At 35.8% G+C, this 26,026-nt stretch overlaps 1 protein-coding gene across 3 annotated transcripts; it reads left to right on the forward strand.

Annotated features, from left to right (window-relative positions):
* Positions 1–3,051: 3,051 nt before the first annotated feature.
* Positions 3,052–12,328, forward strand: LOC108489746 (endo-1,3;1,4-beta-D-glucanase-like). 3 transcript variants are annotated; one of them, XM_017794473.2, is made up of 7 exons: positions 3,052–3,367; positions 3,905–3,926; positions 4,898–5,024; positions 5,344–5,434; positions 5,604–5,693; positions 11,331–11,491; positions 11,919–11,965. In XM_017794473.2, exons 1-6 carry the CDS (start codon positions 3,220–3,222, stop codon positions 11,474–11,476), a joined length of 624 nt encoding a protein of 207 aa, XP_017649962.1. In that variant the 5' UTR covers positions 3,052–3,219; the 3' UTR covers positions 11,477–11,491; positions 11,919–11,965. The 3 variants fall into 3 exon arrangements, with proteins under 3 accessions (XP_017649962.1, XP_017649961.1, XP_017649960.1); XM_017794472.2 differs by having other exon boundaries at positions 3,061–3,367; positions 11,331–11,419; positions 11,919–12,328; XM_017794471.2 differs by having other exon boundaries at positions 3,065–3,367; positions 11,331–11,428; positions 11,919–12,328.
* The last annotated feature ends 13,698 nt before the right edge of the window (positions 12,329–26,026 follow it).

Below are 26,026 nucleotides of genomic sequence, written 5' to 3' on the forward strand. Positions count from 1 at the left end.
CATTGTATAATAACAGTATTATTCAAAAACCCTAAACACCTAGTGATACTTTACCGCCAACATATGTATGTGGACCTTTGTACTTTTTTATCTTCCACAAGCCTGTCCTTTTCCTCAATGAGGCCATGATTTTCCATGAACATGTACCGTCTTGTACTGCACACTTGGCCTTAAACTTATCATATTTGGATTTAACCACGATGTAGATACCCTCGTTCATGATGCTATGTTGTTTCAATGCACCAAGAAACCTATTCTTATTAGAGAACTCCCTACCAACTTCCATTTCACTCGAATTTAATGACGAACTTGTACGGTTACACCTTTTGTGTGTAGATCTGGAAACTCCAACGCATCATCTTGAGATAGATCGACATTATGCATGTGGGCTGAAAGGAAGTACGCCCTGAATCGCGGATCTTCTTATTCTTCATCTAAACCCCCTTCAAAATCTTCAGGTATGGTTGGAATAGGCTTCAGTTTTGAAAATAATCCAACTTCTACACCATCTGGGCCGTGCTCTCGAGGTGGATCTACATCGGACTCATCATCCGACCCACCATCATCTGCAATGAACGAGGTACCCTCTCCGGTTGATGTCGTAAGGAGTACATCATCCCTTCTTCTAAATGTTTCATAACGTCCCCAATCTGATATGGATTGCCAACTATTAGAAGTTGATGCCATTCCCCAATATGTATTTCCAGTATCAAACATCGACCCACCGAGGTGCATGTCCCATCCACCAACGGAGTGTCGTGCAGGGGTTGTATATTCTATACTGCTACCAGACACGGACGCTTTAGTGTTTTGCCACCCACTAAAGGAGTTTCGGGCAGGGGTCGTGTATTACTCTCAAACAACATTAGATGTTGAAGTCACAAATGCATCAGTTGGCAATGAAAATTGTACATATAACTTAAGATAGAGTGATCCACTAGTAAGATGAGTCTGCACCATTGCCTCCAAGCTACAAGGACCTTCGATGTCGAATGAGTCATATCTCACGGGATCAACCGAAGTACAAAATTGATACTTAATAGACAAAACTTTCATCGGCGTTGTTCCGAAGATTTTACGCCTAATTCTTTTACCAAGTTCTGTCAAATCTATGTTCTGGTTAAAAACCAGTCGCGCTACGTTCTCCGATAAAAAAACAACACCGTTTTCGGTGTCACGGACCTCGCCATCATAGTAAATAACAACACTAATATGTTCACTCATCTTCAGTTTCTATTTTACTTTAGCCTCAATTTCTCTTGTTGTAACTTATGCAACCTGAGAATGAAATTTGTCTCATTTATAGTCTAAGGCTTTTTCAGATACTACTGTAGCAAAAGAGCGTCTACGTAAGAGCTTTTTTCCGTAATTTTGCTGACAGTGTATCCTTCTTGAAGTGTTTTTGACACTATTTGTTCAGAAACATCTTCTCAAATTTATTTTTTCAGATACCACTGTAGCAAAAGAGCATCCACGTAAGAGCTTTTTTCCGTAATTTTGCTGACAGTGCATCCTTCTTGAAGCATTTTTGACACTATTTGTTCAGAAACATCTTCTCAAAATCATTTTTTCAGATACTACTGTAGCAAAAGAGCATCCACGTGGCAGCTTTTTTCCATAATTTTGCTGACAGTGCATCCTTGTTAAAGCATTTTTGACACTATTCATTCAGAAACATCTTCTCAAAATTATTTTTCAGATAGTACTGTAGCAAAAGAGCGTCCACGTGGAAGCTTTTTTCCGTAATTAATAGTTAATTTAATTAATAAACCCTAAAAACCCTAAACCCTAATTTAATTGATTTTTTTTAATTTCATAGTTAATTTAATTAATTAACCCTTAATTTTAATTTAATTAATTTTCCCATAAAAAACACTCAAACCTTAAACCCTAAAGACCCTAAACCATTAAACCCTAACCCTAAACTAATCAAAAACCCTAACCTTAAAAAAGGGGGAAAAACGCTTCCCTAGGGGAGCGTTTTGCTGACACGTCCCCTGACTTCGCGCTGACGTGGACACACTTTCAGGGAAAATGGCCCTTTCCGGTAAATAATCAAAAAGTCAGACTATTTCGGTAAATAATGATATAAAAGGGCTTTTTTAGTAAATTACCCATTAGAATATGACAAATTATTATCTTCGACTGACAATCATTTCTACCCACCCCAGGCTTTAGTTGTCCCCCACATTAGCAATGCCACATTTTTTATTAGGCTTTATTAATAAATAGGTTAAAATGTGCCATAAATATATCTAACTTTCATAATTTAGTCTTTTATTTTTATATTACAAAATTTATGTTTAATTATTGACATTGTTAAAATTATTATGTCAAATTCAGGTTTATTACAATATCAATTTTTAGTTATATGTCTACCAAGTGAATCATTATTTTATTTCAAAATGTCATATCAATAAATTTAACAAAAAAAGGCAACAATTGAACTTTTATTTGAAATTTGAAAAATAAAGAGACTGAAAATAAAAGTACAAATACCAAATTTTAAATTTGTGAATAGTATAGGGACTTATTGCATATTTTAACCTAATAAAATAAGTGATAAAGCAATATTTAGTCTTTGAAGTTGATAATTTCCTCTAATTCAATCCTTGAACTTGTTAGGTTCATATTAATCTTGAAACTTGATAATTTTTTCAATTCAATCCTTGAAATTGGATTGTATTAAGATATGATGATAAATCGCTATAACATAAACCAAAAAATATGAAAAGATTAAAATTTTATAAAGAAATTGTAATTTTAAAAAATCAAATAATGATGTGGCACAATTATAGTTTTACATAATCACAACTTAATAGAAATCAAATTTAAAGATTAAATTGAAGAAAATTGTCAAATTTTAATTTTAATTTTAATATTGATAAAAATTCAGTACCAAAATAAATTTTTTTATGAAATTTAAATACTAAATATTTCTTTGTCCCATAAATTAATCCTTAAATTATTGATTCTTAAAAGTTTTCTATCAGTCTTAAATTATAAATTTTATGTTAGTTTATCCAAAAATGACATGGAATGTGACACATAACCTATTTCTATTTAAATAAAGCCTTTTTATTATTCCTCTCGAAAATCCCGTCTTCTTCTTCCAACTTCACTGTTGGTGTTTGTTTTTATACAGTAGAAGCACTATTTGTTCAAACAAAGCGAGAGAGAGTGTTTTTTGGTTAGAAAAAAAAAAAGAGAGGAAAGACAATGTCAGGTCCTCAGTGCTGTTCGAACCCGCCAACATTGGACTCTGCAAGTGGAGCTGGTCATGTTGAGAAAATTGCTGGCTTCAACACTTATGTTTCTGGCTCTATTCAATCCAACCTTACTATTCTTCTTGTCTCTGATGTTTACGGTACTTATGCATAGCCTCTTCATTTTTTCTTTCCTTTATCTTTCTGCTTCGGTCTTTAATGTGAGTTTTCCCTCATTTTCGATTTGGGTTTTGTGTGAAATTTGTGAGCAACTTGTCTGTTTAGGAATCCAGCAACTTCAAGGTTCCTTTTTTTTTTCTTTTATTTTTTGGATTCGTTTTCACTTTGCAGTCTGTTTTTCAATATATTATATATGGGTTTTGTATTTGACTATCGATTTAAGCTAATATTGGCTCTGAAACTAGTTCAGTAGGATGCTGGGGGTTAATATAATTTTGTACTGATTATGGATGTTTTTCAACATATTATCTCTGGGTTTTGTATTGTTTATGATATAATCGTATTATATCTGTAATATAATTTTGGATTACTAACCATTTACTTTCATTGAGCATTGTTTTGCAATTGCTTATCACTGTTCCATTAAGTATAGATATTGTTGTCATCAGTATCATGATAATGATTACCATCGTCTTGATCATCTGTTAATATCACTGTTCTTTTTCATGGCTTTGCAGGATATGAGGCTCCAAACTTGAGGTAAGCCTAATTCTGCTAGTGAAACTGCTTCTTTTTTGCCGATGTTTTGCCTTCATTATCTCTTCTATGAGTACTAGGAAGTCGAGTTTTTACTCTTTAAGATGTTATTTTTCGATTCTCGCACATGCATATAAATATTGAGATGTTAAAAGATGTTTATTAAGATTTCAGAAGGAATACAAAAGTTCAAAGCTAGTCACAGTGCTAGCATAAGCAAAGAGCAAAAAGAACGAACCACTAAAACACAACACTAATATAGAAAACAACTAAAGTGGAACTTGTCTTAAACTTAACTAAAACACCCCAAATCAAATTTCCTTTGCCCCGCCAAGTCTAGTATAAAGCCAGCAGGTTGTCAATCTGGAAAGTCTGTATAGCAAAAGAAATTCTCCACCAAGCTAATCAAGGAACCGTTCATAAATAAATGGTAATTCAGCAGGTAGGTTACTACCATCAAAAAGTGTCCTCACCCATATCCAAAACATGTACCCCAGTTACTAGCCTCATGAAAAGCTTCTTATATATATGCTTCCAAGGTCAATAGTCAGCATGACACACCATGAAATTACCACCTAAGAATTTGATTAATAACCTATGATTGTAACATACTAAGGAAAATTATAGTAGATGACTTATCTTGCTTCATTTTATTCAATAGCTTTATGGATTTTTGTACCAAGGTGTTTTCTCCTATTAAATAATAGTTATTCTTGGCTTAAAACACGGGGTAACCTGTGATTGTAACATTTTGAAAATTACAGCTTAGCAAGTTAAGATTTGGCATCCCTATAACTAATTTTTGACACGGTTGAATTATTTGTTTGAGATTGTGATGTAATGGTTAGTCTGTCATAGGGTGGTTGTGTGAACCAATTTAATTTAATTTAATTACGTAGTTTTTTCTATGTAGCATATTGAGTTGAACTGTACCAGCTTCTGGGACATAATTTAAGTTGCTTTTGATTCTATAGAAAGCTCGCAGACAAGGTTGCAGCTGCTGGGTTCTATGTGGTGGCTCCTGACTTCTTTTATGGAGAACCCTTGGTCCGTGATAAACCTGATAGACCTTTACCTGCTTGGATAAAGGATCATGGACCGGTTAGTGGCCTTTTGACAAATAATTGAAATTGGTTATCAATTTTTATAATAAAAGACATGTTCTCCAATCTTTGTTTTTTCCCTTTTTTATTCCAGTTGTATTGTATTATGGACTCTCTAATTTTCTAGATTGGCTTTAGTCCCTTATATAACTAGATGTAGGTTTGATTATGAATTTCTTCAGTTCATTCCGCTTTCGTTCACTATTACAGTAACTTTTCCTTTTGGCTATATCTATTTTACCTTGAAAAGCATCTAATGCTTGATGTGCATCACTTTCGAAGTTTTATGCCCTTATGCATTTTAATTGCTTGTTTAGGATAAAGGTTTTGAGGATGCAACGCTCATAATTGATGCTTTGAAAAGTAAAGGGGTTTCATCAATTGGAGCTGCTGGGTTCTGTTGGGGTGGTGAGTGTTAATTTATGCACTGTACTTAAAGTGGTTTCGTAGCAGATATTTACTATGTGTATACATGCATGTTCTGCACTTATGACTTCAATAATAGTATCTTTTCATTTAATTCTGCGAAATCACTTTATTACTAGATGACTAAAACTATATCTTTTGATTACCTCAGCTAAAGTTGTGGTTGAACTGGCAAAGGTTGCCCTTATCCTAGCAGCTGTGATGTTGCATCCTTCATTTGTGACTGTGGACGATATCAAGAGTAAGATTCTAGTTTTGTTTTGTTTTGTTTTAATTTTTTTTTCTTTTGAATATTTTAGTTATTATGTGTTCCTTTCATTAGAAATTGATTTGGGCTTAATGACTTTAAGGTGATGTCCCCTAAGCTATGGGGCAGAACTTCTGGTTGAATTCTCTGTGAATGTTTGTAGAAATTAGAGTAATTCTCTATCTTTTCTTCTTTTATCAATAGAACATATTACATCTTTTATATATACAAACTATGTCTCTAATTTAGGAAACTCTAAGTTAGGAAAGATACTAATATTAGGAGATAGAATCCCTTAAAATAAGGGATTGTAATAAAGAGAATATTTACAGAATCCCTTAACTGAAGGGATGACAACAGTTCATATATTTCTATAATTCCTACAATCCCCCTCAAGCTGGAGCATATACATTGTATAATACGAATTTATTGAAAACAGGCTTTGGCAAAGCCTTAGTAAGAATGTCTGCAATCTGCCCTTCTGAAGGAATGTATGAAAGGATGGCTATCTTTTTGTTGACTTGGTCAGCAATAAAATGCCTATCAATCTCAACATGCTTTGTTCGGTCATGTTGAACTGGGTTCTTGGCAATCTGAATGGCAGATTGATTATCACACAAAACTTCAAAGTAATCCTCTTGATTAGTGCCAAGTTCTTTTAGTAATTTAAGTAGCCAAATTCCTTTGCATATTCCCAAAGCTAGTGCTCTAAATTCAGCTTCAGCACTACTTCTTGAAACGACAGATTGTTTTTTACTTCTCCAAGTTGTAAGGTTACCCCAAACAAAAGTGCAGTAGCCACTAGTGGATCTTCTTTCGGTGAGATCTCGGCCCAACTAGAGTCTGTAAAAATCTTATGATTACATCTTGTGTCTTCTTAAACATTAAGCCGTGTCCGGAGTTTTCTTCAAGTACTTGAGAATTCTATTTGTCACGCCATATGCTCTTCAAGAGGATTAGTCATGTGTTGACTTATCACATTTACGGGAAAGGCTATATCTGGCCTCGTTAAGGATAAGTAAATTAGTTTCTCAACTAATCTTTGAAATTTCTCTCTATCTACTAAGGTCACATCTTTTTTGTTGAATCTCAAGTTTGCGTCCATTGGTGTATCAGTTGGCTTACAACCAAGAAAACCAGTTTCTTTGGTTGATCACAAGTCCTTCTTTTGATCTTGCTATCTCCATTCCTAGGAAATACCTTAGCTTTCCCAAATCCTTGGTTTCGAATTCCCTGTTTAATAACTTCTTCAAATTGCTAATCTCTTCCTCATCATCTCCAGTAAGAATTATGTCATCCACGTACACAATTAGGATAGCTTTCTTATTTGTAGAAGTTACCTTGATGAAAAGAGTATGATTGGCAAGAGACTGCTTGTAGCTGTTTTTAAGAATGACTTTAGTGAACCTCTCGGACCAAGCTCTGAGTGATTGTTTTAACCCTTATAGAGACTTGTTGAGCTTGCAAACCTTGTTGCTACCTTCAACAGACTTTAAGCCAGGTAGCAATTTCATATGGACTTCTTCCTCTAGCTTGCCATTAAGAAATGCGTTTTTTACATCAAGTTGGTGTAATTGTCAATCGCAATTTACAGCCAAACTTAGGAGTACTCGAACAGTGTTAAGCTTTGCCACAGGTGCAAAAGTTTCTGTGAAATCTATCCCATATGTTTGCGTAAAGCCCTTGGCCACTAGTCTAGTTTTGTATCGTTAGATACTGCCATTGGAGTTATACTTTACAAGAAAGATCCATTTACAGCCGGCAACCATTTTTCCTTGAGGAAGGTCTGTAACGGTCCAAGTAGCATTTTTCTCTAGTGCACAAATTTCCTCTTCAACAGTCCTTCTCCATTTTGGATCCTTTAGAGCATTAGCTATGCTTATGGGAACCTGTTCTTTATCCAAGGTTGCTGTAAATGCTTGAAAAGAAGGCATCAATGAATTATAACCAGCAAAATTTTTCAATAGGATGCTTGGTGCATTGTCTAACCCCTTTTCTAATAGCAATAGGGGAGTCATCTAGAGTAGTGGACTTACTGATTTCTTCTTCCATTTCGGTAGCTGGACCTAAATCCAATTCTCGGCAAGAATCAAAGTGCAAAACAGTTTCAGGGATATATTTTCTTTTTCTTGTGTAGACACGAAGCTATTTGGGTGGTGTTGTTTTTGGAAGACTTTCAATGGGAGTAGGTGTATTTTCAGGAAAGGTATTTAAAGTAGGTGTGGTTGAATTAGTGATAGGTATTACAGGAGAATCAACGGGAGTAGTCACAGGTGACAAATCTGCAAGTAAAGGCGAAAATGGTGGCAATTATAAAGGTTGAAGATTAGGAAGAGATACCTGATGTGACTGAAAATCACTCTATGTTTCCCCCTGAATTTCAGCTGGAGTGAAATAGAGATCCTACTCATAAAATGTTATATCCATAGTGGTAAAAAATTGTTTAGAAGGAGGATGATAGCATTTATAACCCTTCTTATGTGAAGAATATCCAACTAGTACACATTTTAAAGACTTAGGATCTAACTTGGACTTATTAGGAGAATATTTTGGATAAAAACAGTGCAGCCAAAGATTTTAAGTGGCAGGATGGAGGAGATAGGCTTAAAATTGGGAAAGTGCTGCAAAAATATAGATTGAGATGTTTGAAATTTTAAAACCTTACCAGGCATTCGGTTGATTAAATATGTGACAGTTAATAAGGCTTCCCCCCACAAATATTTGGGAACATTAGTGGTAAACAGAAGAGAACGAGTAGCTTCAAGAAGGTGCCTATTTTTTCTTTCAGCAATGCCATTTTGCTGTGGGGTTCCAACACAAGAACTAAGCTGAACTATGCCCTTTTCCCTGAAAAAATCACTCAATGCCATTATCATATTTAAAGAGCTAGATTTTAGACCCAAATTTAGTGAGAACCATGTTATAAAATTGCGCAAAAACACCAGCAGTTTCAAATTTATCTTTCAGCAAATAAGTCCAAGTTGTCCTACTGTGATAATCAATGAAAGTGATAAACCGCTTACAATTATCAGCATTCTTCACCCGAGAAGGACCCCAAATATCACCATGGATCAAAGCAAAAGGGTGAGAAGGCTTGTATGTTGAAGGAAAATAAGATGATTTAGTATGTTTGGCAAGAGAACAAACTGTGCAAGAAAAAGAATTTGGCCTTTTATTAATGAATAGAGTAAGAAACAATTTTGCAAGGTATTGGAAACTAGGATGGCCTAAATGAAAATGCCATAACATAACAGTATCAACTTTTTTAAAAGCGGTGAAAGATTTGGAGATCTCGGTTTTAGGAGAGGAAGGGAGGATATAGAGGCCATTTTGCAAGCTGGCCTTACCAATCATCTTCTTCGAGTTCAGTGCCTGCAAAGTACAATCAAGATCATTAAAAATTGCCGAGCAATGCAAGTCTATGGAAAGTTTACTAACAAAAATGAGATTGCAAGCCAGATTTGGTACAAAGAGAACATTTTTAAGTGCAATCTGTTCATTGAGAACAACAGTGCCATGTCCTTCTATTTTGCACAAGGAACCATCAGCCGTTTTGACAGCTTCACCAAAGGTTTGGAAAAAATTGCGAAACAAGGCGTTGTTACCAGTTATATAATCTATAGCACCAGAATCGAGGATCCAATTAGGAGTGAACTGGGAGGAGAAAAATGCTGTAGAAGAAGGGTTACCTTCTGGTTCTTTCATGACCAGATTACCCTTACAAGACCCTTGAAACTTTCCAAACAGTTTTTGAAGTTCAACAATCTGTTCTTTTATGAAGCTAGTGACAGATGTGGCGGCGACAAGGCTAGATTTATGATCTCAAGAGTTCTTAGACTTCTAGTCCTGAGGCTTACCATGAAGCTTCCAACACTTCTCCTTAGAGTGGCCAGGCTTTTTGCAATGATCACACCAAGGTCTCCCCTGTTTGGAAGAGGGAGATGATTGATGGGTCGGTAAGACAGATCCTTCAGGAGTGGAATATGGTTCATCAGGCAGCATCACACACCTTCGGCTTTCTTCCTTCTTGACCATAGAGAAAGCCTCTTGAAGAGAGGGAAGAGGAGAAATAGCCAGGACCCTGTCGCGAACCTCGTCTAAGTCCTTGTTTAAGCCTTGGAGAAATTGAAAAAGCCTTCGCTAAGTGACAATTTGCTGATAAAGGGCAGCATCTCTTGGATCTGCCTAATCATGCTGTGTATACAAATCTAATTGCTGCCAAAGAGTGGTAAGGGTATTGTAGTAGAGAGTGACGGGCATGGTTCCCTGCTTAAGGGTGGCTGCTTGATCTTCAATATGATACAATTTGGCAATGTTATCAGTGCTAGAGTAGGTTTCGCGGACTGCACTCCAAATTTCAGCGGCTGTGGTGTAAAGAAGAAAGTTTCTGCTTATACTCAGGGTTATGGAATCAAGGGGCCAAGTCATAACCTAACCATTGTCACGCATCCACTTAGCAAAACCAAGGTCGACCACGGCGAGCTTCTTGATTTCACAAGAACATAGCCCAATCTTTTCTACCCAAGAGAAAAATCTTAACCGATTGGGGCCATTCAAGAAAATTGTTGCCATTCAATCAATGGCGGTGATAGTCGACTGCATTTAATCGATTGAGCATCAGAACCAGAAAAATTTTCTGGATTTGAAGTAATCTCCGGAGTAGGAGAAGGAGATGTAGAAGAAGTGTCGGACATGGTCTAGGTTGGAAAGAAACCGTAACCTAATCTGATACCATGTAGAAATCAGAGTAATTCTCCATCTTTTCTTCTTTTATCAATAGAACATATTACATCTTTTATATATACAAACTATGTCTCTAATTTAGGAAAGGAAAGATACTAATATTTGGATATATGACCCCTTAAAATAATGGATTGTAATAAAAAGAATATTTACAGAATCCCTTAACTGAAGGGATGACAACAGTTCATATATTTCTATAATTCCTACAATGTTCTGCTTAGGCTTTTGCATTAGGAGTCATTCTAGTTTAAAGGAAAGGGTTTGTACAATTTTAGTAAAAAAAGAGTGTTCTTTTAGTATAAGGTGGTGTTTGGTAAAGGGTGCACCTGTAAAACCATGGTGATCTATAAATTGTAATTAAATCACCAAACTTGAGAAAAATTGAATGATGTTATGTGGCAGTGATCTTAGTTCATTGAGAGTGATTAGATCATTGCCTTAGAAGGTGATTTAATTCTAATTCACAAAGGTGAAAAAAACTTCTATTCTCAAGATGAAGTGAGTTGTGAAATGACTTTTAGTCAGTATTAATTTGTGAATTAAAAACTTCCTCTCAAACTTTTAATTATTTTCTATAATGTGAATTTATGACTATCCATCAATTCACTATCAGAATATTAGGTGTCCTAAGACAATTAGCAAAATTATGCAACTGTCTTGAGAAGAGAAACTCACGGCCATGTATGGTGATTACTTTAGTGTTTTTCCACATTAACTATATCATGAAACTATGTCTATGATATGCAAAAATTGAAGTTTTGGGTTTGGTTGCAGTTATTAGTTGATTCCTTAAGAGAGTATTTTCACCCATTATCAGGCTTTTGTGTGGTGGCTATGGTAGGGGCAAGTCTATCTTAGTAATATTTTATTATGTGTAAATTCTTGCAGGTGTGAAGGTGCCCATCGCGATATTGGGAGCTGAGATTGACAATTTGTCTCCCCCAGAACTTGTAAAACAGTTTGATGAGATATTAAAAGTGAGTGAGGTACGAAGGCCCAATGCCTGGTGTCATACTGTCTGTTATCTTTATTGAATGAGCCTAAGACTGGTAAAAAGTTGCATTTTCTTTAACTTTATATCAACGTTATGTTTCTTGTTTGCTCCATTCAGTAGCCTGTCCTATGCTTATTTTGCTAGGTTCCTATTGAGATGAGGTGTTATAAGTCCCACATTTCTCATCTTTTGTACTTGTTTGTGACTTAAATACCATATTAGAGTCGCATGTGCCTTTTCTCTTATTGCCTTGCACGCCAAATAGTCACGCTTATCAACTAGTCAAAATACTATGCCAATTACTCGGTCTTTTGAGTATGGCTTTTTCTGGGTTCCCTCTTTACCTTCAACCCAAGAGGTGCAAGTGACCCTGTGTCTGGCTACATATACTCTTCACCAGAGTTCCCTTAATGTTAAATAATGTTCTGTATGGAACATGCACTCTTTTATCTTTGTTACAAAACAATATCTTTCTCTTGCAGGTTGATAGCTTTGTGAAGATATTTCCTAAATGTGCCCATGGATGGACGGTCAGATACGATGTCAATGATACAACAGCTGTGTCATGCGCTCATGAAGCTCATCAAGATATGTTGGAGTGGTTTGCAAAGTACGTTAAGTGAGAAACTTATCCGATGATGATGGTGTTAATGCGTATTATCTAGAATTCTGTTTACAATATGGTCTTGTTTCTATAGAATAAGGGTAAATTTCAATGCATTGTGCCTTAGTTGCGGTAGAATTTAGAAAAGCTTGAACAGATGTGGTGTCCATGTTGTACCATTTGGCCAATGCATTGGAATTCCTGTTTATGTGGTTCAGTATAATTGAATTTCTGTTTATCTTGTACTAAAGGGCTAATCATAAATTCAGAGTTCTATCCTATTGGTTATATTTGAGCCACTCTGCCCACCGTTGATTCCTTATCTCTTGATCAAATATGGAGAATCAATAGGATTTTGTGTCATTAGCGGCCATGATATTTCATGAATCTGCATTTCAAAGCAGTGGAACACAAGTGGGGGGTTCTGTAATGGACCACTTGGCTAGCTTCCCTTTAGTCTAATGGTTGAAACTAAGATTATTGCCAAATTAAGCAACTTATTCGATGCTTGTCGCCATCTCAATATTCTGCCCTAACCCACAAGGAAAACTAGAGATTTCAAAGGAAAAAATGATAGCTACACATGGACCAATCTATAAACTTTTTCAATCAATCAGGATACAAAGGCCAAACTTATCTTAGCTTCTGCAACTTCACTACATATAGAATAGAGAGTCCTCATAAGCCAAGGAATGGTGTGTTTATTATGTTGATTTATATATATATTATACATATAGTTAAACAAAGCTTTTTTTTTCTCTTTTAAGTTTTCTTAAATTATGGGTTTAAATAACCAATAAGTATTAAGTAGAATGGTAATATGTATTACAATTTTAGGAAAATGCAAGTTCAAACATTGTTAGAATAGACAACAACAAATTCTGAACAAAAACTATAGAATAAACATAAAAATTAAAAAATATATTTAAATAAAAAAGCTATTAAAGATGTAATTTTGTTAGGGTAGAAACAATTTTGGATTTATGTTCCATCTGTTGAAGTTAAAATTTTCATAACTAACATGACAAATGCCTCGGATATATTTTTTTTGGATGGGACAACTGGATTTTATTATTATTAAAAAAAAACACAGTTTCCAAACAATAAAGGAAAGCTGTAAAGTACACTAGGAAATGAAAATGTTCAATGCTAAATAAAAGCAACCCAACCAAAAAAAATGAGCTGAAACCTTGTTTCAGATATCGCCATTGTCTCTTGAATAATAAATTTATCACCATTTTAATTCCGTTTGTGAAAATTTTACTTTCCAATAGTTCTATCATTAAGGGTAATTATTTTTTTGTAAAAACAATACTATTAATGAAAATTATTTGATATAATATTTTATGTAAACTAAAATTTTACAAACATTATTAAAATCATGACAAGTACGTTATAGGATATATTTTAAAATTTAAAGAATAAATGTATAATAATAAATTTAATTTCTATCTTTCACTTTAACCTTAATTCTTTTCTTTTAAGCTAATTTAGTTTTCAACCTTCAAAATTTATTTAAATTGTTATTTTTAAATTAAAAATTGATTTGATTGTTAAAATTTTAACAATAGTGATACTGAAAATTTGTAATTTTTATGAAATTTTTTAATTTTCAAACATTTTATGTATAGTACACATGGATGTCATGCGAGCTACCGCACCAATATCATTAAAATTCCACAATCTTAGTCAAATTTTCTCTGCAAAAAATAATAATTTGACTAAAATTTGAAGGTTGAAGGCAATCAAAATAGAACCAGTGCTAAAATGAAAAAGTGAACATTAAGAATTAAATTTATTATTATGAAAAGAAAATGGGACACTTATTATCATTCTAACCCTACTTGTAGAATTTTTACTTTCCATTGATATTTGATGATAATCCATATCATTAAATAATTAAATTTTAAAACATTTGTAGAATTATTAAAATAATAACATTATTAGATGAAGTAATTTTATTCTTTTCTCTAAAGAATTTTAAAACAATTTTATATTTCTTCAAAATTAATTTTCATACATATTTTTATTACTTTCATTAACTGTTAAATTATAGCGCACCCATGATATTAGTAGAAAAATATATTTACAAAATGTTGTATAAAATATTACTTAGGCTTTGATTGAGATAATAAAATTGAAGATCTAGAAAATTTATTGTCCTATGTGTCGAAACCTTTTTTTTTAAAAACAGGAATCGACTTTGTTTGAAAGTGAAAATTAAAACGGGAGTCGCCACCGATCTTTATTAGGTGTGATCGGATTACCTTTGCTTTAATCACATGTTTTAGTTTATTAAAACGATGTTTATGGTCTACAAAACTCAAGAGAACAGGTTCGGGAGTCGGTTACGTGCGAGGAAGGATTAGCACTCTCGCTACGCCCAAAATTGGTACCAAATTGATTAGTTAGTGTCTTTAATGTCGAAAATTGAAAATCGGGAATGAGTTTGAAATACGATCCTTTTTATTAGCATCAATTTTAAAATTCTTGAATTAGCTCAAAATGATTATTAAAGATTTCCTTGTCTCGAGATATCGGAGTATCACATCCAGTAAGTTAGGACACAATACCATGAACTCTCGAGCACAAGTTTTTCTTTAATTTTAATTGGAAATCCGTGTGTTTTAAAACTCGAAAAGGATATTTACTGTTTTAGAAACAACAAGAAAAATCGAAACCTCGTAAGTTAGGGCACAATTCCTCGATGTTCCAAAATGCAAAACATTGCCTTATTTGGAACATTTCATTTTTGGATAGTAACGAATACGATATTTGAACGACGGGTATATGTTTAGGTTAAAATAAAACGATTTATTGGATAAACGTATTGGGGTTTAATTCATGAAGCAATGACATAAATACAATATAATAATGAGGGTGGGCGTTAATACATGAATAACATCATACGAACATACGACGATAATGTGACAATACAAATGAATAATTTATGGTACATACAATGATGATAATGGCTCACATACATTATTCATATGCTAACATTAACAATTAAGGAACAAAACATATATAACAATCTAAAAATAAATAGTACAAAGTAAGTCAAATTGAAAAAATATAAAAACTATTTAAAAGTTAATAAACAAGTTTAAAATAAATAAAGTAAAAATGAATTTTTTTTAAATCGATAATGTATGAAGCAATTTAAGAAAAGATAATATATAACTTTTAGAACATATAATATACATACGTGTACATAAAAGCATAGCATGAGTAACATAAAAATCCTATAATGAATAATAAATAAAATATTTTTTAAAAAAAATGGAATTTTGAAAGGTATATGAAAACAATTTAAACTAATGAAATAAATTTTAAATAAATAATGCAAAAGACGATTTAAAAAAAAAAGCAAATGGTACTCTTAAAGTATCAATATGATGGTTTATAATTTTCTATGAATAATGTTTTCAACATAAGATAAAAATAATATAAAATATATATAAAACAAAACACAATTTAACACATCATGTGAAAGACTTAAAATAAACATGCAAATTAAAGAAATATAAACAAGCGAACAATTTTCAAAAGAGAACATAAAATAAATAACATATATATATATTTAACATTATTGACATATAACACTTGGAATAAACAAACAAATAAAATAAATTTAAGATAAATAAATAAATGAAAAATATGACAAATCTTATAAGTAACACATGAAGTTTTAAACTACATAAAATATAACATCTGAATGGGCAATAAATAAAACATATAATATAACATGATAAAACAATTTGAAATAAAAAAAGGGTGAGGGCTAAATTAAAATCAAAATAAAAAAAAGTTATAAATCATAAAATAGAAAACTGTCAGGGACTGGATTGAAATACGCCCGAAAGAACAGGGGTCAACTGGGCAATTGCCCTGACCCCCTATGCGCAACGTTTCAATGTAGGATTTAAGTGTAGCAACAGAGAAATTATGCGGGCAAAATTTTAAAAAGGAATGGGATTGGATTGAACACCACGAAAATATGGAAGGACTCACCGCGTAAATAGCCCCAAGGCTACAAAACATGCGGATTCTGGCCTATGCGGGTCGGGTCCACCCACCCCTTCCCCAAAATGACACCGTTTTGGCGTATGGGGAAGGAAATGAAACGGTGCCGTTTCATGCAACATATTTAAGCCCCAAATTTTTTTTAAATTCATTTGCAGCCCATTTTTGAAGAAAATTTAAAAAAACTTTTTTTTTCTGTTAGGGTTTTAAACCCCCTCTTTGTGCCGTCGACTGACCACCGCGCCACCACCGCATTTGGTGGCCGGTGATACACTAAAATGAGCTCTTTTAGCCCTTCTTTTTTATACGCATTGGAGATTTGCTCCAAAAAACGAAAGACAAGGGCTCAACCCCCCTTTTGAACTCGACCACGCCGAATGGAGAGGAGAGCTCCAACGACGCGGCCACGGGGTGGATTCGGTAAGTCACCCTTCTCCTCTTTCCCTTTATTCGTTTTATGCCCACTTTGTTTAATAGATTTGTATTAAAATTGAAAAGAAATATTAAAGAAATAAAACGAAGTGAAAATAAAGAAAATAAAATCGGAGATCAACCTTTTTGTGTTTTTTTGCTTTGATTGCTAGTGTTCGTTATTTTTTTGATTGCTTAATATGCGTAAAAAAAAAAAAACAAAGGGAACGAAAATGGCTTTTATAGCCAAATACATGCTTGTTCTTATTTCTATTTTGTCTATTTCTTCGTTGTTTCTTTTGTTTGCTGTCATTTTTGTCCTCTTGTTTGTTGTTTCTTTTTATTTGCGTGCTAGTCTCGTTTTTAGGTGAAGTGGGTGACCAGACGCGTGCGAGGGGGTGTGTACTGGTGGTGGTGTGCGTGGTGGCCATTGGTGAGGATTGCTGAGATGTTTTGGGTAGTTGGGTTAGGGTTTCTAGACTTTTGGGCTTGTTGGGCTTGTTGGGTTTGGGCTGTTTAACATTGTAAATAGACTATTGGACTTTTATTTTATTTATTGTATTTTGGGTTTTATTTTTGGTTTGCTGGTCTGGGCCAAAATTGGCTGCTACAGCTGCCCCTCTTTGCTCATTGTCGTGTAACGAGAATGGAGCAAAAACCTTAAAGGAGCCAATTTTGCCTAGTCTCACTGAATCTTGGCTTCTTGGCGCTTCTTTTCTTCTAATAGCTTCGTTCTATCCCACTGCATCTTCAGGGGGATAAGGTTTGTGACTTCAATCTGCTCCACTGCAATTTCAGAGAGATAAGATTCGTCATGGTAACTTGATTTGACCTACTGCAACTTCAGAGGTATAGGATTTATAGCCTTAATCTGTTCTACTGCAACTTTAGAGAGATAAGTTTACTATTTTTAGTCTATTCCACTGCAACTTCAAGGAGATAAGACTTGGTAATTTCAAAGTACTCCACTGCATCTTCAGGGAGATAATGTTAATGGCTTTAATTTGCTCTACTACAACTTCAGAGAGATAAGATTTGCCATGGTAAATTTGATCCGACCCACTGCAACTTCAGAAGTATATGACTTATAGCCTTAATCTGCTTTACTGCAACTTCAGAGAGATAAGATTTGCTATCTTCAATCTATTCCACTGCAACTTCAGGGAAATAAGACTTGTATTTTTAACCTGCTCCACTGCAACCTCAGGGAGATAAGGTTTGCTATTCTTCGATCTATTCCGCTGCCACTTTAGGGAGATGAGATCTGTAACTTCAATATACTCCTCTGTAACTTCAAGGAGATAAGATTTGTGACTTCAATTTGATCTACTGCAACTTCAGGGAGACAAGATTCACCATGGTGATTTCAATCTGTCCCACTGCATCCTCAGGGGCACAGGATTTTGATTTCTTTGGTCCATTGCACCATTCTTTGGAGAACGTGACCTATTGAATCTATTTCATGGGCCTATTTATGCCAAATGATTAGGATGTCATGATCAAAATGAATCGAATGCTCCTAGCTAGATGTGTACAAATGATGTTTACATGAATGAAAAATGTCATTTTTTTAATGCTTAATTTGATATTACTCGTCATTCATCAATGACGTAGTACTCTGTCCTTTTCTTTAGCTGGTACCTTAGGTAGAAAACCCAAAGAAATAATCATAATTTGGGCTATTCTTTCCCCAATGTTTCCAACCCTTGAATTTGGGTAACTCAAACTAATTAGTCCCGTTTCAGGTCCTTGTATCGTTTAGAAGCAATTCAGAGTAATATGCAGAACTCTTTTTGAATATTATTAGTCCATTAATCATCATTTCAATGAAAGACGCTCAAAAAAGATTATCACAATAGACAAGATGAAATTTTTTTGAGAGCAAAGCTCAAAATGAATAGGGTAATCAAGATAGAAAAGTTGCTAAGATACAAAATGAGAACTAACGAATTAATCAATATAGCACATTCTACCAAAAAATACAAAATGAATGAGAAAAGAATAGGTGCTCCAGATATCGCAGCATGAGCTTCGTTGCACAAATCCTCTCAAGGACCCTTTGAGCTTGATATGTGTTTGGAAGACCAAGAGTACCTTGTTAATGCCTCAAAATGTAGCATCCTTCATTCTTTTTAATTCAAAGAAGACAATACTACTAGATGCCCCACTTCGATTTGAATTGCCCATTCCTGGATTTTCAATTCAAAACCCCTTTGGTCTCAAAGTGCCCTTTTACGGGTTTTTGCCTTGACCTCTCCGTTTTTTTTCAGGTGAAGTATCTCTTAATCGAATCTGAATTCACGAGATTAAGCAGGCTTTTACCATCTATCTCGGTTAAAATCAGAGCTCCTCTAGAGAAAGCCTTAATTACCACATAAGGTCTCTCCCAATTAGGCATCTATTTTCCTCTAAAGTCCTTTTGTATGGGATGGATCTTTTTTAAAACAAGGTCTCCTTCATGGAATTCTCTAGGGCGAACCTTCTTATTATAAGCCCACATCATTCTCTTTTGATACATTTGACCATGACAGATAGCCTTTAGTCTCTTTTCTTCAATTAAGTTCAACTGGTCGTATCGAGACTGGATCCATTCTGTTTCATCTAACTTTCGTTCTGACAGCATGCGTAGAGACGAAATCTCAACCTCAATAGGCAGAACCGCCTCCATTCCATAAACTAAAGAAAAAGGCGTTGCCCCGGTAGAGGTTTTGACTGACGTCCGGTAGGCATAAAGGGCAAATGGTAATTTCTCATGCCAATCTTTATAAGTCTCAGTCATTTTTCCTATGATTTTCTTGATGTTCTTGTTGGTTGCTTCCACCGCACCATTCATCTTTGGGCGATATGGTGACGAATTGTGGTGTTTGATCCTGAATTGGCTACAGACCCTTGCTATTGTACTGTTGTTCAAGTTCAGTGCATTGTCTGATATGATCCTCTCAGGCATCCCATATCGACATATGATTTCTTTCTTTAAGAACTTACTGACTGCTGACTTTGTGACGTTAGCGTAAGAGGTTGCCTCTACCCATTTGGTGAAATAATCTATGACGACAAAGATGAATCGATATCCATTATATGACTTCAGTGAGATTGGCCCAATGACATCTATGCCCCATAAAATGAAGAGGTGAAGGAGGTACATGAATTTTATCTCCATAAATTTGGCATTTATGGCACTTCTTGGTATAATTGATGCAATCTCCTTCCATAGTGGACCAATAATATCCGAATCTCATGATCTGTCTGGCCATTGTGAAACCATTAGCGTGCGTCCCGCAGACACCCTCTTAAACCTCTTCTAAGATTTGCTTAGCCTCGATGGCGTCTACACATCTTAAGAGTACCTGATCCTTCCTTCTTTTATACAGGATTTCTCCATCCAAGACATAGTCACTGGCCAGCCTTCTTAATGTCCTCTTATCATTCTCAGTCGCTTAGTCTGGGTATTCTTGATTCCTCACATATCGCAATCTATCCTGATACCAAGGATGATCATCTTTCTCTTCTTCTTCTTTAATGTTGCAGCAATGGGTTGGAGCCTCATAAATACTCATTTGGATAGGCTTCATATCTTCTTGCTTGTTTACTTTGATCATAGAAGCTAAGGTTGCCAAGGTATCAGCCATCTGGTTTTCATCTCGTGGGATGTAGCAGAAAGTGATATCATCAAACTTCTCAATTAACTCAAGAACCAGCCTTCGGTAATTGATCAACTTAGGGTCTCTTATCTCCCATTCAGCTTTAAGCTAATAGATCACTAGTGCAAAATCCCCATATACCTCTAGCACTTTGATCTTGCGTTCTATGGCTGCACGAATTCCCATGATACATGCTTCGTATTCGGCCATATTGTTTGTGCAATCAAAATCCAATTTACTGGTGAAAGGATAATGATCTTCGTTTGGGGATACCAAAACTGCCCCGATTCCATTCCCCATAGTATTGGAAGCTCCGTTAAAATTCAACTTCCAAGTGTGGCCTTCTTGATAGTCTTCTTCCATGGTTACAATGTACATTAGATCCTAATTTGGTAAGTCAAAGCTCAACGGCTCATAATCTTCTAGAGCTCTATTGGCTATAAAATCTACTATTGCACTCCCTTTTATAGCCTTTTGGTTTACGTAGACTATGTCGAATTCAGAAAGTAAAATTTGCCAACGAGCCATTCTTCCGTTCAAAGCATTTGACTCCATCATGTACTTTAAAGGGTTTAGTTTTGAGATGAGCCAAGTTTTGTGGTACAACATGTATTGTCTCAGTCTTCGGGTTGTCCAAATCAAAGCACAACACTACTTCTTGATCGACAAATATCTTATCTCACATTCAGTGAATTTCTTGCTGAGATAGTATATCGCTTTTTCTTTTCTTCCTGACTCGTCATGTTGGCCTAGCAGGCATCCCATGGAATTTTCAAACACTGCCAAGTACAATACCAGTGGTTTATCCGGGCAAGGTGGCACCAGTACTGGGGCATTGGACAGATAATGCTTGACCTTATCAAAAGTTTTCTGACAGTCCTCATCCCATACACCTGGATTGTGTTTCTTAAGGGGACGGAATATGGGGTCGCATTTTTCTGTCAATTGTGAAATGAACCGAGCAATGTAATTCAGTATTCCTAGGAAACCTCGAACTTTTTTTTGAGTACGTGGCGGTGGTAATTCTTGTATGGCCTTGACTTTAACTGGGTCAATCTCAATCCCCTTTTCGCTGACTACGAATCCCAACAACTTTCTTGACCTGGCCCCGAAGGTACATTTTGCAAGATTGAGCTTTAGTTGGAACTTCCTTAACCTCAAGAATAGTTTTCTTAGGACTTGCACATGCTCCTTCTCTATTTTGGATTTTGCAATCATATCGTCGACGTAAACTTCGATCTCCTTGTGCATCATGTCATGGAACAAAGTTACCATGGCTCTTTGATATATTGCTCTTACATTTTTCAGTCCTAATGGCATCACCTTATAACAAAACGTCCCCCATATGGTTACAAATGTCGTCTTTTCCATGTCTTCAGGATGCATCTTTATCTGGTTGTACCCTGAGAAGCCGTCTATAAAGGAAAAAAGTGAGTAACCTGCCGTGTTATCCACTAAGGTATCAATGTGAGGTAACGGGAAGTTGTCTTTTGGGCTGGCTTTGTTCAAATCTCGATAGTCTATTCACATTCGTACCTTCCCATCTTTCTTAGAAATTAGGACTATGTTGGCTACCCATTCTGAGTACTTGACCACTTGTAAGAAACCGGCGTCGAATTGCTTCTTGACCTCTTCCTTTATCTTCAACAAAACATCAGGTCTCATCCTCTAGAGTTTTTGTTGAACTGGCCTGCATTCTTCTTTTATGGAGAGTCGATGAATAACGATGTCAATGTTCAAACTGGGCATGTCTTGATATGACCATGCGAAGACATCCTTGAATTCTGGGAGTAACTCGATGAGGTCTCGCTTTGTTTTTACAGTGCTATTAGCCCCAATCTTCACTTCTTTTCCTTCTCCTAAGCTAACAACTTCCACTGACTCTTTGTGAGGTAGGATTTGTTTCTCTTCTTATTCTACCATCCTTAAAAAATCAGGAGATAGTTACAATTTCGGTCATCTTCAAAATCCTCAGTGTCTTCCATACACAAATCTTGCTCGAAAGGAGTCTCTGAGTCAGTGGCAACGTTGCTCATATCATTGATATTTGGAGACTTGTTATGGATGAAGAAAGAAATCCAAAGAACAGAAGAATCTAAGAATATTTGATTTGTGTGGTATGATTATGAATGAAGTGGAAAGAATAAAAGAATATTTGCTCAAGATGATACGCAAAAATGTATTTTTTTTATTGAAATAACGATATTTGGACATATGCCTATTTCATAAAAGGATTCTTATTGCCCCTAGGCTTAGAGTAATAAGCTTGTTTTGAACATTACTCTGAGTTAATTCTAAAAGTTACAGGGATCTCCTCCGCGGTCCAATTGTTCAAAACACTTCCAGGGATATAAGGGCGAATTCTAGATAAATTCCCTTCTTCGGCTTTTTCTTCAGATATGATGTTAATGCTCCCACTTCCCAACATTTCTTCAACCATTTTATTTCTTGTCATCTTCTGTTCGGGGTAAATAGTTCCTCCTGACACAAATGTTTTGGATAAGTTAGGAAAGGTCATTGGTTCCCACTTGACCTCCTCACCGCGCAGATGTGCTCTTCTTCTTTCTTACTTTTTCTCCGGCTTTTTCTTTTTTTGCTTCGCGTTTGGTTTAAATCCTAAGCCAAAGCGGTCTCATTTTGCCCTTAGCATTGGTACCTCGCTCCTTCCTTGGAGGCACTTTCCAAGTCCTCTTCTTGGTAGGGCTCCTTTGCTGACCGTCAATCGTAGGCCCATCCTCGTAGTTTTGGATATTTTGGGCATTGGGTTCTTGTTCCCTTCGACAATGAATGTAGTATTGATGAATTCTAGCGATTGAAAGGAACATTCTATCGCCTCATCGTCCACGCCTATGTACGGTGCGTCACTGGTAACAGATGCAATGATGTCTTCTTCCATGTTTATTGTTACCAATCTACCCTTAGTCACCAACTTCAATTTTTGATGTAATGACGACGGCACTGCTTCCCCTGAGTGGATCCACGGCCTCCTCAACAGGCAATTGTATGATGGCTTGATGTCCATTACCAAAAAGTCCACCTCGTATGTATTTGGGCCAATCAAGAGAGGTATCTCGATTCTTCCCATCACTTTTCTTTCAGTACCGTCGAATCCGTCGAATGCTCCCATGACGTTTTGGCATGTCTTCATGTGGGAGCTATCCACTAGCAACCTATTTAGCATGGACAAGGGCAGGACATTCAACGCTGATCTATTATCAATTAGTACTCCCGGTAACGTGTATCCCTTGTAGCGAGTGGTGATGTGCAGGACCTTTGTAGATCCCATGCCTCCCGGTGGTATTTCATCATCATTAAAGAAAATAAAATTATCCACACTGATGTTATTGACCAGACGATCGAGTTTGTTGACAGAGATATCTTCCGCAACATATGTTTCATTTAAAACTTTCATCAACGCACTGCGATGAGTCTCTAAGCTCAAGAGCAAGGCTAGTACCGATATCCGAGCTGGCTGTTTGTGCAATTGCTCCACAACGCTATACTCGCTGTGCTTCAGGAATTTTAAGAATTCCTTAGCCTCTTTTTCCGTTACAGGCTCATTGACAGGTGATTCAGGTCTGATCGTCTTTTCCTTTCTTTGTTCAACAACCACGGATTTTCCTTTAACTGATTCTGCTTTTGTATTCGGGGTATAACGCCTTCCACTTCGTGTATAGAAACCTTCATCTTGATCTTTCTCCGAAGTGCCAATCGGGTTCTCTCTCCCCAGGATTGTCACGTTACAGTCATAGTTCTAAGGCACACTCTTGCTATCTTTATAAGGGAAAGCAACGGGCTTTTGGATTATAACCTTTGACGCAGTCGATACTCCTACTTCACTGATTATTGGTCGTGATATGATTACCACTGGGTGACTAACCCCATGGACTTTGTTAGTTGGCCCTTGCTCCGACATGCACACATCTTCTCCCTTCGGGCCCTTAGTATACTCAAAGAATTCAATCTTTTTATTTTCTATCAATCTCTGTACCAGAGCCCTGAATTCATTACACTTTTGGATCTCATGCCCTTCCTTGTCGTGGAATTCACAGTAGTACTTTGCTCCTTCGGGCTTCTCCCCTAAATCTTGTATAAGTAAACCTTTTTCCACCATTTTCTTTCAAACCCATCTCAACGGAGTCTTTACCTCCGATACATCCATCTTGGTTCTCCTCCCTCCATTTTCAACTATCGCGTTTACCCCTTTGTCTGAATGACTGGGTAACGGATCTCCTGCCACATTAGGTCCTGTGGGATTATCGAACTTCACAATGCCCATCTTTATGAACCTTTCGACTAATTTCTTGAAGGCCGTGCAGTTCTCAATTGTGTACCCCAAGATTCCTGCATGGTATTCGCATTGAGCGTTTGCGTCATACCACTTAGGGAATGGAGGTTGCATGGGTTTTAGGTAAAATGGAGACACCACATGCACATCGAACAGATTCTGGTAAAGCTCCCTATACGTCATTGGAATTGGCGTGAATTGGACTCTTTCCGTGTTAGGTCTTGGGTTGGAATCTTGTCTTGCGGAGCCCTGATGGCTAGTAGTCACTGCCCTCGGCTGGCTTACTATGACTGGCTTGGAATAACCCTTATTGTATATGCTCGCATTGTTCACCTCATTTTCTTTCCTTTTTGGAGCTGATCTCTTAGCACTCTCTCCCGCTTCAATTTTCCCACATTTTATCGCGTTTTCTATCATCTCCTTAGACATCACTATGTCCGAGAAGCTCTTAGTAGCGCTTCCCAACATGTGGTTAATGAATGGGGCCTTCAGGGTATTGATAAAAAGCATGGTCGTTTCTGTAACACCCCATACCCGATACCGTTGCCAGAGTCGAACACGAGGTGTTAACGGACTTAATTCATTAATTAAACAGCTCATACAATTCATTTTAAAATTTCCAGACAAGCTGGCTAACTGCATCATAGTCGCTTTAAAAATCATATCTCGAGTTACAAAACTCGAAATCCAATTCCGTAAATTTTTCCTGAAACGAGACTCATATATATATCTACTAATTTTTTTCTAGAATTTTTGGTTGGGCCAATTAGTACAGTTTATTAGTTAAATTTTCCCCTGTTTCAGGGTTCAACTACTCTGACCTCTGTGTATTACGAATCAGATATCTCCCTGTACAGAGCTTCAATGACTATGCCGTTTGTCTCTAATAAAACTAGACTCAATAAGGAATCTGTACATATAAAGCATGACTTCTAATTATCTTTGTAAAATTTATAGTGAATTTCCAAATTCAGAACAGGGGATCCAGAAATCGCTCTGGCCCTGTTTCACAAAAATTTAAACATCTCATAAAATATAGCTCATATACCTGTTTCGCTTATTCCATATGAAAATAGACTCATCAAGCTTCGATTCCATAACTTATTCATTATTTAATTCCATTTCTACTATTTTTAGTGATTTTTCAAACTCACGTCACTGCTGTTGTCTGAATCTATTTTATGGTAAATTTTACCTATTTCATGGTTTCCATGGATTAGCTAGCAATTTGACATACATAATACCAAATATGATCATGATTAGCCATTCCAATGGCTAATCATTACCAAGCATTTCTATTTCCATACCACTCAATAACCATATCATAAGACCATATATACAAAATGATTATAATGCTATACATGCCATACTCAAAATATACAAGCCATTATGCCAAGATGGTATACGGATAGTGTGGCGTGCCTCCGACCGCTTCCGATTTCCGAGCTGGCTTGTCAACACTACAAGGAATGAAAAGGAGGGAGTAAGCATAAATGCTTAGTAAGCTCACATGCAAATAGCAAGTAACATAACCATATAAGCAAACATAAAACATCATTTGCATAATCATCACCAAGACATTCATATCACCTTTTCATTTATCATCATACCATATTGTTG

The sequence above is a fragment of the Gossypium arboreum genome, chromosome 10 (genome assembly GCF_025698485.1).
Source record: "Gossypium arboreum isolate Shixiya-1 chromosome 10, ASM2569848v2, whole genome shotgun sequence".
In the NCBI taxonomy this organism is placed as follows: domain Eukaryota; kingdom Viridiplantae; phylum Streptophyta; class Magnoliopsida; order Malvales; family Malvaceae; genus Gossypium; species Gossypium arboreum.